The sequence below is a fragment of the Alligator sinensis genome, unplaced genomic scaffold (assembly GCF_000455745.1).
Source record: "Alligator sinensis unplaced genomic scaffold, ASM45574v1 scaffold118_1, whole genome shotgun sequence".
Lineage (NCBI taxonomy): Eukaryota > Metazoa > Chordata > Crocodylia > Alligatoridae > Alligator > Alligator sinensis.
Window position 1 is genome coordinate 281,822 of NW_005841850.1, and position 12,143 is coordinate 293,964.

At 46.9% G+C, this 12,143-nt stretch overlaps 2 protein-coding genes across 2 annotated transcripts in view; both read left to right on the forward strand.

Moving 5' to 3' along the window:
* SMG8 (SMG8, nonsense mediated mRNA decay factor) overlaps positions 1-9,279 on the forward strand; it is a 9,464-nt gene extending 185 nt beyond the window's left edge. The window contains 4 exon segments of the mRNA XM_025209953.1: positions 1-1,337; positions 2,333-2,478; positions 3,805-4,680; positions 7,098-9,279. The exon segment at positions 1-1,337 is cut by the window's left edge and continues 25 nt beyond it. Coding sequence (XP_025065738.1) covers positions 1-1,337; positions 2,333-2,478; positions 3,805-4,680; positions 7,098-7,295 — 2,557 coding nt within the window. The 3' untranslated portion in view covers positions 7,296-9,279.
* Positions 8,516-12,143, forward strand: part of GDPD1 (glycerophosphodiester phosphodiesterase domain containing 1) — a 21,752-nt gene continuing 18,124 nt past the window's right edge. Inside the window, exons 1-2 of the mRNA XM_006016120.1 lie at positions 8,516-8,584; positions 9,630-9,936. Coding sequence (XP_006016182.1) covers positions 8,516-8,584; positions 9,630-9,936 — 376 coding nt within the window. The remainder of the gene's footprint in view (positions 8,585-9,629; positions 9,937-12,143) is intronic.

A 12,143-nucleotide genomic window follows, 5' to 3' on the forward strand; every position in this document is an offset into this window, starting at 1 on the left:
CAGCAAGGTGCTGTACCTGGTGCTGAGCTCCATCTGCGACGCGCCGCAGCTGCTGCGGGCCTGCCACGAGCTGGGCCCACCGGGCCCTGGGCAGCTGCCGCACGCGGAGGCGCACGAGCTGTGGAAGCAGCAGGAGAAGCTGCACTGCCTGAGCCTGCTCTACCTCTTCTCCGTGTGCCACGTGCTGCTGCTGGCGCACCCCACCTGCGCCTTCGACATCACCTACGACCGCGTCTTCCGGGCGCTCGACGGCCTGCGCCAGAAGGTGCTGCCCAGCCTCAAGGCCGCCATCAAGGACTGCCCCGTGGGCAAGGAGTGGAAGCTGAACTGCCGGCCCTGCCCGCCCCGCCTGCTCTTCCTCTTCCAGCTCAACGGGGCCCTCAAGGTGGACCCCCCTCCCGGCCGTGGCCAGGACCCCTGCGCCCACTTGGAGAAGCCGCCGCCCAAGAAGCACTCGCCCAAGCGGCGGCTGCAGCACGCGCTGGAGGACCAGATCTACCGCATCTTCCGCAAGAGCCGGGTGCTGACCAACCAGAGCATCAACTGCCTCTTCACCGTGCCCGCCAACCAGGCCTTCGTCTACATCGTGGCCGGCGGGCCGCAGGACGGCGAGGACCCCGTGGCCGTGCTGCTGGAGCAGCTCCGGAGCAACTGCACCACGCGGGAGGCGGAGAACCTGCTGGCGCCCACCCTGTCGGGGCCGCGGCGCTACCAGATGATGAGGCACGGCCGGCAGCAGCTGTCCTTCCACGCCGAGAGCAGCAGCTCCAGCTCCAGCTCCTCCGGGCAGCTGGTGGACTGCACCCTCAAGGAGTTCCTGTGGCAGCACGTGGAGCTGGTGCTTAGCAAGAAAGGCTTCGACGACAGCGTGGGGAGGAACCCTCAGCCCTCCCACTTTGAGCTCCCGACCTATCAGAAGTGGGTGGCCACTGCGCAGAAATTATACGAGGTGACCATAGAGGGGAAGGACGACGACCCGGCCTCTCTCACAGGGGAGCTGAGCTCCAAAATCATGGGCAGCATCAAAGTCTTGGAAGGGTATCTCGACATTGACACCAAGTTTTCCGAAAACCGGTGCCAGAAGGCCCTTCCCATGGCCCACAGTGCTTACCAGTCCAACCTGCCCCATAACTACACCATGACAGTCCACAAAAATCAGCTGGCGCAGGCCTTGCGGGTGTACAGCCAGCATGCCCGGGGACCGGCCTTTCACAAGTACGCCATGCAGCTTCACGAAGACTGTTACAAGTTCTGGAGCAACGGGCATCAGCTGTGCGAGGAGCGAAGCTTAACAGACCAGCACTGCGTGCACAAATTCCACTTGCTTCCAAAATCAGGTAACGAAGCTCGGTTGCACTTAGGATCTCCCTAGGTTTTAGCTTTTCAAGCTTTTAAATCCTAAAGCCATGTGCCTGTTTGGACATCAGGGCATTTTGAAAGGGATGCTATAAAGAACAAGAAAAAACAGTGATTTAGACTCAATTTGTAGATTTTTGGGGGTAGTTTCAATCTTGTACCTTCCATAAACATTAACAGCTGTAGAGAGTCCATTATTCTGACTGAGGGGAATAGGTTCAGAACAGGTTGTTTTGCAGCCTTCCCATATTTTCCTCTGTTATTCCTGGCTGGCACCACTCCTAGGTTTTTACAAGAGCTGAGCTTGCCTGACCGAGTCAGTCTTTGGCATATCTGCACAGACTGCCCAATGTAGCAGTGATGGGATGAATTATAAGGTGCATATGCTTGACATGGGAACAGTATATGGTGGTAGCAAATTTGTATTAATACCAGTAACACAGGGGGTGTAAAAGCTCTCTACTCTGTTTAATTCCCTGGGCCATGTGTTCCCCCTCAAACAAGATTTTTGGCTTCAACACTAGTTGCTATTCCTATAAAAAGGACTGCAGGACTGACCCTGTTATTAGTCATTTTGGTTCTTACTAAGTTAGGAATACAGTGCAGATACCTTTCTAGCAAGGTGTTTAAGACAAACATTCCTTAGAGCTGCAGTAGCATTAGGTAGAGTGTTACTACACAATGACCAGGAATTGCTAGGGATACATGTATTATAGGAAAAATTATTTTGCCCCTCTGTTCAGGAGCTCAAAAGCAGGAAAGGCCAGATTAGTTTGGGTTAATATCCACGGTGACTATGCAGCAAATGTGGGATGAGGGGAAGGAGTTGTATGATACATCAGTGTGGTTGGAAAGTCATTCTGTGGGGAGAAACATTGTCAAGAAGTAAAAAGAGAAGAGGATGAAGGGGGTTGAATTCACAAGCACCTCTGCAGAAAAAGTAATTGGACATAAATTGATATTGTTACTTCTTCAGGGGAAAAACCAGAAGCAGATAGAAATCCTCCAGTGTTATATCACAACAGCCGGGCTCGTTCAACTGGTGCCTGTAACTGTGGAAGGAAACAAGCACCCCGGGATGATCCCTTTGATATCAAAGCAGCTAATTATGACTTCTACCAGGTAACTCTTATCTCCCCATTTCTGCTGTCATTCAGCAGCACCTGTGCCTTGCCTTTACAACTAAGATGCAGCTTGCATCTCAGGACATCCAAAAACAGGTAAAAGGAACCTCCATCTGTCTTTAAGTACCTTGTTGGGAGAGATGTCTGGGGAGTAAGGGGCGCTAGTCTATCAGAAAAAAGGGTAAGTGAGGTATAGGTCTAGGAACTAGAACCTAGAAAAGCTTAATGGTCTAGCAATGCCAGCAAAACTTTTTAGTGTAGATGCTGCATTTGCCATAACAGCTTATACCAGTTCAATAACAAGTTATTTCAGGAATTGCACTTTTTTGTTGGTATAACTGTATCTATAATAGGATTTTTTTAGTTTAAAAACAAAATGGTACCTCTCATTGACATGATTTCTCTAGCAGAAGTTTGAAGTGTTGACCTGAGACTCGACAAATTCGGACTAGAAATAAGTTGCATATTTTTAATAGCTGGAATGAGTATTGCTTTAGATATGGTGGATTCACCACCTCTTTTGAAACCTCTAAGTTGAGACTGGATACGTCTTTGAAATACGTGCCCAAGAAGCAATTGGGCTTGGTGCAAGAGTTATGAGGCGAGGGACTAAACCTTTTCATAGATTCATAGATGTTAGGGTCGGAAGGGACCTCAATAGATCATCGAGTCTGACCCCCTGCGTAGGCAGGAATGACTGCTGGGTTCAGATGACCCCAGCTAGATGCATATCTAACCTCCTCTTGAAGACCCCCAGGGTAGGGGAGAGCACCACCTCCCCTGGGAGCCCGTTCCAGACCTTGGCCACTCGAACTGTGAAGAAGTTCCTCCTAATGTCCAATCTAAATCTGCTCTCTGCTAGCTGGTGGCCATTATTTCTTGTAACCCCTGGGTTATGTGGGAGGTGAGATGAAGTGCCCATAGTAATTCTTTCTAGCTTTAAGATTTGACAATTCAGATTAGGGACAGGCTCATCAATTTAGACACAGTACTTGGTGTACCAGTAAGAATCAGAGCTGGTACAGGGAATACTTCAAAGCCTTAAAAATAAGGTCTTTGCAAAAAGTGTCTGCCTCGCTTCAATACCAAGCCGAAGCGTAGAGGTCACTGAGGGTTTCAGCTCCATCATACGCTTGGTGGCTGTTGGCTGTATAGAAGTGCTACAGTTCCTGCTTCACCGAAAGCAAACATCTCCCCACTTGTCTGTAGATATGGTTGTCCTGATAGCTTATATTATTAGTGCAGTCAGTGCAGCTGGTAATTTGGAGCTCTGCATGCACTGAGGCTGCAAGATGAAAAGCTAACAACTTTCTATCTTTCACAGGTACTGGAAGAAAAATGCTGTGGGAAACTGGAGCACATCAACTTCCCAATATTTCAGCCAAGTACCCCGGATCCAGCACCTGCTAAGAATGAGTCATCCCCTGCCCCTCCAGAGGGAGAAGTTGAAAAACTTAAAGAAAAAGAGCCTCAAACGCAAGGAGAGAGCACCAGCTTGAGTTTAGCCCTTAGTCTAGGCCAGTCGACAGACAGTCTTGGCACCTACCCAGCTGATCCTCAAGGTGGGGGAGACAATGCAGAAGCCCATGGGCAAGGAGGAGAATCTAAAAGTGAGAAAAGGCCAAGCCTAGTAGATCGCCAGGCGTCCACTGTGGAGTATCTCCCTGGCATGCTTCATTCTAATTGCCCTAAGGGCCTTCTGCCCAAATTCTCCAGCTGGTCCCTGGTCAAACTTGGCCCTGCTAAGGCTTACAACTTCCACACAGGTTTAGACCAACAAGGCTTCATCCCAGGAACAAACTACCTAATGCCTTGGGACATTGCCATCCGGACAAGACCTGAAGAAGAGGGAGATCTAGACACCAATTCCTGGCCTGCTCCGAATAAGGCTGTTCCTGGCAAAAGAAGTGCGGTTGTAATGGGCAGGGGAAGACGGAGAGATGACATGGCTCGAGCCTTTGTGGGGTTTGAATACGAAGATGCACGTGGCCGAAGGTTCATGTGTTCAGGGCCTGATAAAGTCATGAAGGTGATGGGAGGTGGTCCTAAGGAATCCGCTATCAAAGCCCTTAATTCGGACATGCCCTTATACATCCTGTCATCAACCCAGGGGCGAGGACTAAAACCCCACTATGCTCAGTTCATGAGACTCTTCGTTGTGGTACCAGATGCTCCATTGCAGATAATACTGACACCTCAGGTAAGACATGAAAAATAGCCTACCAACCTGCAACTAACTTGTTGCAGAGAGGATAAAATATAATTGTAAAAAGGTATTACAAAGGTTACTGTGGGACAAAGATGCACACGAGTTAATGTTGGGGATAAGACTGGATGATGAAAGAAATTCCTTCCAGCCTGAACTAGAATTTGAATACCATGAGCCCAATCAGACAGTTACTGGCTAAAAGTTGTGGTTGGGCCACTGGCTTGTGTGAAATGTCTGGGGTCTTGAGTTCAGTAGTTACCAGCTGATAAGTATCCACATCAGACATACCCCCACATTGGACTTGCTTCCTGGCATTTTCAGCTAAGAGGCAATGCCTGAATGGGCCTGGAAGAGAAGTCCCTTTTCATTCTTTGGAGAATTCAACATGGAGATTTGATGCCAAATAGAAATGTTCAGTACTGCAGCGAAGACTGCCTATCCTGCAAACAAGTTTTCCTTCTTTTTGGCCTTCAAGAATGCCAGCCTGGCAGATGCCAAAATTCGATACCTTTACTTTTAAGCACTTTATCCCAGATGACAGACCAAGGTCCCAAAGGGTTAAGAAGACATTTGAAATAAGTATGTCAAATTGCACCAAAACAATGTTTTTTTAAATTGCTAATGAGCAATGGTTATGTTTAAAAAAAAAAAAAAAAAGAGAAGAAGTCATTTTATATTTAAAATATCTTTCATAGAGAGAAATGGCAATTCAGTACTAGGATTTTTTGTCATCAGTTCTCTCTGATCTCTGACACGAGGAAAAATTGGTGGGACTGAAAAGATGTCCTTTTAGATTTCATTCCACATGCAGGGAAAAGGAAATTGGTGTTTTTGAACTTGATATATCGTTTACACTTCATATAACTTTTTTTTTTTCCAGGCAATGGAATGTGAACAAGACACACTTTCTTCTAGTTTGTCTACTATGGAATAATATTTTTGACACAGTACAATATAAATAGTAATATATGGCAAAGACTTTCATATATCAGTACCTAACAGCAGACAGCACCGTTGGTATGCAGGCAGAATGCTGTTATATTGCATGTCAGTTGTGGGGAGACACGGGTTTGATTTTTAAGGTACTGCCTGACCCTTCTCATCTCCTGAGAAATGCCCCGAGATAACTAATATTGATACGTAAAGTAAAATAACCTCTTTTTTCAGAGAAGACCTTTAAAATTCAGTACAGCAGTCTCTTTTGGTGTGTGTGTGTGTGTGCGTGTGTTTTGTTTTGGATGTTGAAGAAAGGGTAGTAATTAAAACAAAACATAGGCAATGAAGCATCAGCAATTATAAAAACACATGAAATGGAATAACTGGTTTGGGGATTAAAAGACTTAATTAGATCTCACATTCTGCACTCATTGGCTTCAATGAGAGTTCTTCTGTGTGAACTGCAAGAACAGGCTCTTGTGGTGGTATTTCAAAATATTTAGGAGAGAAGGAGATGAAGTGAGGGGAAAAGCAGCTGAATCAGCTATTTCTCTGCATCTTACACTCTTGAAACCAAGGTGGATGCTTCAGGGCGCCTATAGACAAGCCTGTCAGAGTGGACTTGATTCGTTGGGTCGGCTGGAGCGTAGCAATTACTGCACTCCGGTGGCTTCCTGCATTTCCTGTATCTTTCCCTGCACTTAAAAATGGCAGCAGGGGCGCCAGAACTAAAGCTCGTCAAATAAGCTTTAGTTCAAGTGCCCCTCCCCTGCCATTTTTAAGTGCAGGGATGCTGATACAGGAGACACGACGGTGCTTTAATTAGAGCGGCTCTTGGAGCCGCACCCCCAGAGCACGTGTAAAAGTGCCCTGAGTGTTTACCTTGTATTTATTCCAGTTTAAATTCATGCCAGTAAACAATATGCAATTCTAAGTGCTTGTCTGCCCTTGGCTCTCCAGAACAGTGCATGACCGAGTTACAATAGCTATGGAGGGGTTTTGTGCAACTGAGATCTAGTTCAGTCTTTTGGCACAGGTGATGCCCAGCGGTGTTTTAAGTGTTCCTAAATAACGCACCACCGTAGATGGCCCAAGCTGGTGGAACACTTTGGAGTAAGTTTAAACAGGTTGGTCCCGTCTATAATCCCAGACTACCCTATGTTGTAACTGAATCCCCTAATACTAGGTAGCTTTTATTGTGGATAGGGGGTTAGTGATGCAAGGCCAAATCTGTCCGCATCTTGACTACACCTTGATTGAAAGCTTACTGGCTTTCTGGCAAGAATAGCGTTGTTTTCTAGAAACGTTCACAAGCAGTTTAAAACCTCATTGGATCTGAGACTCTCAGCAGACCTATGTGCGTTTGGTTCTTTAATATGTCTTGATTCTAACGGTTTATTAATGTAATCTTTTGATGCGCTTGATAATTAACGCTGCCTTCCCCCCCCCCCATTTTGTTCACTGTTTTACAGGTTCAGCCAGGGCCTCCACCTTGTGCTGTGTTTTATCCTGAGAAACAGGAAATAACCCTCCCAGCGGATGGACTGTGGGTGCTGCGCTTCCCCTATGCTTATGTTACAGAGCGTGGACCCTGTTTCCCTCCCAAAGAAAACCAGCAGTTAATGAGTTACAAGGTTCTCCGGGGAATTCTCAAAGCCGTCACTCAGTGAGCATCCTGCTGCAAGATTTGACCTCCTTCAAAGTGATTTTTTTCCCCCACCGCCCCCCCATCCAAATTATGGATTTTGATTCATGACTCTTGTTATTTTGACAGTAATCAGTGCTTGACTTAGCAAAACCCACAGTATTTAAAGTTGGTAGGGTCCAGTCCTGAATAAATATCTGAGATTCGGAGAGAATCAGAGAAGGCAATTGAAATGTGGGCTTTATTTCTCTTGTAGATTTGTTCATCATAGAAAGCTAAAAGAAGCTGGGTACTTCAGTGTATTTGAGCCTGTCTTCAAACACTTTGAACTAATGCTTCCTCTTACAGATTTTTTTTTCTATTTTCATAGTTGGGAATTTATATATAACAATGACCAGATTGCAACCGGATTTTTGTTTTGTTATATTGAGGTGGTGAGAGAACTCTCTTTCTTCTTTTGGTGCCCTTACCCAGACATTTCTCAGCCAAAAATATGGAGCCCTTTACCTTGCTCTTATCAATTTCTTGTCTTGTTATGGCGCCTTGCAAGTTGAAACTTTCTGTTATCTTTTCTGGATTCATCTTAATTCCATTAGTGCCACAATCCCCGTTCATCTAAGGCAGACTCGTTTAAACACTTGCTTGAAATAGGCTATATTCCTGGACCCAGGGCCCCCTACTCTTGTTTTTGAGGTTTATACTGTGCTGGGGTTGTGTGTGTTTCTTGTTTTTCTTTTTTTTTTTTTCTTGTCTTGCTGTTTTACTAAAGTAAAACATAGAAAACATTTGCAAAATAACTGGATGTTTTGCAATGACAAATTCTGCTCAGTTTTTAGAGATTCTCTCCTCTCCCCTCTCTCAAATCTTCAGTGGTGGTCATTCTGGATGCAAGTCCTTAAAGCAGTTAAGTGCATCTAAAATAGAGCAATACTGAAACACAGTTCCAAAGCATAACATCACTGTTCTTAACTGAAAAAGCTTACATCAAAGATTAGGATGTTTTCTAATACCACAGGACTGGACAAGGGAAAGATGGTTTCCATTCCCTGCAAAATGTTTTCCTCTGTTTTTATTCTTAGATATAAGCTGTGGCAAATGTCTCCTTAAGGGGCGATTTTGGGTCTTGAACATTAAAGTATACAAAGTGCTTTGAGATTCTGGAACAGAAGAGTCCCGTGGGAGCCAAGAAAAATGACAAGAAAACAGTTGAGAAGAGAAGCATTTGACTAGAGAAACTGAAGCGAGATGCTCACCATCAGCGGTTCAAGAGGACAAACAGCTTTCAGCATTTGTAAACTTACGAAAATGCCAGATGTGAAAATCATTTGTGAAATGTAACACTTCTGTGCAAGAGCCAGGATTTGTGTAGGTGTTGGAGCTCCTCACCCACTAGAGGGCTCTTTTACCCCATGCAGCTGAAGAGAGAAGGCTTTGGGTTTCAGTCGCTGTTCTACAGGTTGTGTGTCTACTAAATATCAACAATTGTAAATTATTATGTGGTTAACGAAAGGTAATACGTTTCATTTCAAGAAAAAGTAGAGTGGACATTCCTTTTGTTCTTAAGGAGAAAATGGTGCACTATGAAAAATCATGATTTACTCTGATGCATTTTTCAATAATGGCAACAATACGGGGGTGCTAGTATTAGCAGTGCAGTGTAATGCATATTAAATGGCCAGTGTTAAATTTTAATCACAGAAGATGAGGGGTGGAAGGGACAGCAGGAGGTCACAGCCCCCTGCTCCAAGCAGGACCAGCCCCAACTACATCATCCCAGCCGAGGCGCTGTCCAGCCTGGTCTTCAAAACCTCCCAGGACGGAGCGTCCACCACCTCTCTAGGCATTGGCGACAGGGCGGGGGTACATGCGGGTGGTGCACTGTGGGCGGTCCCCAGTTGCTGCTAATGCTGCCAGCGGTGTCTGTGGGTGGTTGCCAACTGCTGGTTCGTGCTCACCACCCCCCAGGTGCTGACAGCGCCGCGGCCGCCTGTGGGAGCTCGCCGTGCCCCCCAGCCCCGGCGGGACGCGGGATTCATGTTCCACTGCTTTACTACTCTCCTAGTAAGAAAGTTTTTCCCAATATCTGACCTAAGCTCCCCTTGCTCCACCTTAAGACCATTAAGACTAACTTGAGACTTCGAGTTCCTCCAAAACATTAGATGTTTCCTTAAGGCCACGCTTTCCCCCTTCTCCATTCATTTAAGAAGTATTTCTTTCCTGACTCCTGGCCTCCGGGAAGGCTGGTTTCCTGCCCCCTCTCTCAGTTGCAAGCGGAGCCGAATACGGGCTTTTTTTTTTTTTACCCCAGTGCTTAACCCACTTTTTAAAATGTGATACAAGTATCCCCCTCTGTCCGCAGGTCGCACGGCTGCTTCGGGAGATCCCTGCCCCCCGCAACAAAACAAATCCCGAATGGACGGGGCTTGTTGTAGAGCGGCTCTGGCTTCGGAGGAGGAGAGTCCAGAGGCGGTTTTGCAACGTTGTCTCCTGTCCGAAGACCGTGTCGCGGAGCGCGGCGGCGGCGGCGGCGGGGGGAGAAGGAGGAGTAGGAGGAGGCGGACTGGGCGGCTACCTGCTTACCTCGGCCGTGCTGCTCAAGTGCCCGGCGCTGCTGCACCGCCCCAAGCGCCAGCGCTTCCGCTGCCGCCACATCTCGCACCGCGGCGGTGAGACCCGACCCGCGCCGCGCCGCGCCGCGCCGCGGGGATGCCCCTGCCCCTGCCCCTCTTCCTCTTCCTCCTCAGTCCCCCCCTGCATGCACCTGCTTCTTCTTTTTCCTCCCCACGCACCTGTTTGTCTTCAATTTACCCCCCATGCACCTGTTTGTCCTCATTTTGCCCCCCCTGCATGCACCTGCTTCTTTTTAATTCCCCCATGCACTTTTGTTTTTAATTTACCCCCCCATGCACCTGTTTGTCCTCAACTTACTCCCCACCCTGCATCCAGCAGTTCATCCTCGTTTTGCCCCCCTCCCTCCCTCCCTCCCTTGCACGCACCCCCTCATCCTCAGCTTGCTCCCTGCACACACCCAAGCAGCCGAGACCTGCGCCCTGCGTGCATGCAGACCCCTAACCCTCCCGCCGCACCCAGCGTTTGGGTCCCACCAGCCCATTCGGGTTGGATTTAGGGCAGACAGGCCCCAAGCAGGCAGGTGGGAATCCTGGTTTTTCTAGCTGAGACAGGCTGGGTTCGCTGCAGGCCCCTGGGTTGTGTTTCCAGCAATGCTGCTGTCTCACCGCTTGCACCCTTGGACGGAGGGGGTTTGATTTCTTTGTGTTGTTTCCCCTTCAGCTTCCAGCTGTCAAAGGAGCCTTCCTAGAGGGGTGCTGGCGGCAACAAAATAGTAACTGCCTTGATGATGCACCTGATACATTTATGAGCGGGTCCTTACGGTGGTGTTGGCTGCAACCACTGGAGACTCGGCTTTGTGCCCCTTCCGAGTCATAAAACATCTGTCTGGTTTAGGAACGCGCCTACGTGGTTTTCTTACTGCAGCATCTGAGCCCCCCCATATCCTTAATGCATTTATCTTTGCAGCACCCCTGCAAAAGAAAAGTCATGCTATTTGTACTGCAATCAAGTGAAGGTTTTGATCTCTTTGTGCAAACTTGGTCTGCGCTTCTTGCTTGCAATACTACTCCGAATCAGGCGAGTTTCCCCCAGGTTGCTCACCCAAGTGCTGGGCAGCACTGATGAGGATGGCACTGGCACTTGTACCTAGTGCATTCTTTTGAATGGCAACGATTGCAAATTGTAGGTGGAAATGAGGGGGTTTTTTTAGAAGTACAGTCTTGGAAACTTGTAATCACTCACAGAAGAACGATGAAGGCCTTTTTAACGATAAGGTCTTTAATAGGATCTTTCTCCAAATGGCAAAGCCATTTCAACAAATGACTGAGGCATGTGATCCTGGGAAACCTGCTTTTTACATTCTTGAGAAGGATTGTAATTCTGCCTTTCTAATTCTGCCTGTCTGGAAAAAAATGATCGTTTGCATTTGCAAAGGAGCCAGCCATGTCCTTTTAACATGAACATTAGAACTGGAGCTGCCTTTGATCACTGGTGCACTTTCTAAAATGCAGCAGTTTTTCACAGGCAGAAATTCAAAGGAATAAGCATTCCTGCCCTCTAAAAATAAGCTTTGCTGTGAACCTGTTCTTGTACTACTTACTGTTGGATTCAAGGTACTGAAGTAGAAGCACCATGAATCTGATTTAGTGTGGACATCCCTGCTTTTCTCCCCTTTTGCTCCAAGGTGACGTGGTTGTGCTGGCTGCTTTTCCCCCTTGATTGGAAGATTCTTTTTAAAACTTTCCCCACCTTTTCCCAGCCCTGCAAGCATAAGCAGTAGACCTTAAATTCCACCGGACAAGGGCAGTTCTGCGCCATTTCCAACCACCTCATGCAACTTTCTTGAACTCTTGTGACGGTGACAGGCTTTGTACTTTTCCTCTGATGAACTTATTTCCCATCACCTTTTCCTCTGTGTCTTGCCATAATCGGTGTTTGCAAATTTATGCATCAGGGATTTAAAATATGAAGAACATAGGTAAAACTATATTAGTGCCCATTTATGTTCTGCCCGACCATATCTCAGATTAAGTATTTTAAAAAGTACAGGAGTCCTTAATTCTAGACATTGCCTTAGATCTGACTTACCTTTTTTTCTCTATTAATGTTTTACTACCTGGTTTCTTTTGTCTTAGGCAAGCAAAGCAGAGTAATTGGTTTCGCTTAGTTTCTGGTCGGTCTTAATTTATGTATTTGCAGGAAGCAACAGGCTTTGTACTGGCATGTTTGCAATCTAACTGTTTCCATAGCAGTATCACAAAAAGAAATTGTCAGGTTTTTTGTAATACCTAGGTTTCTTTCC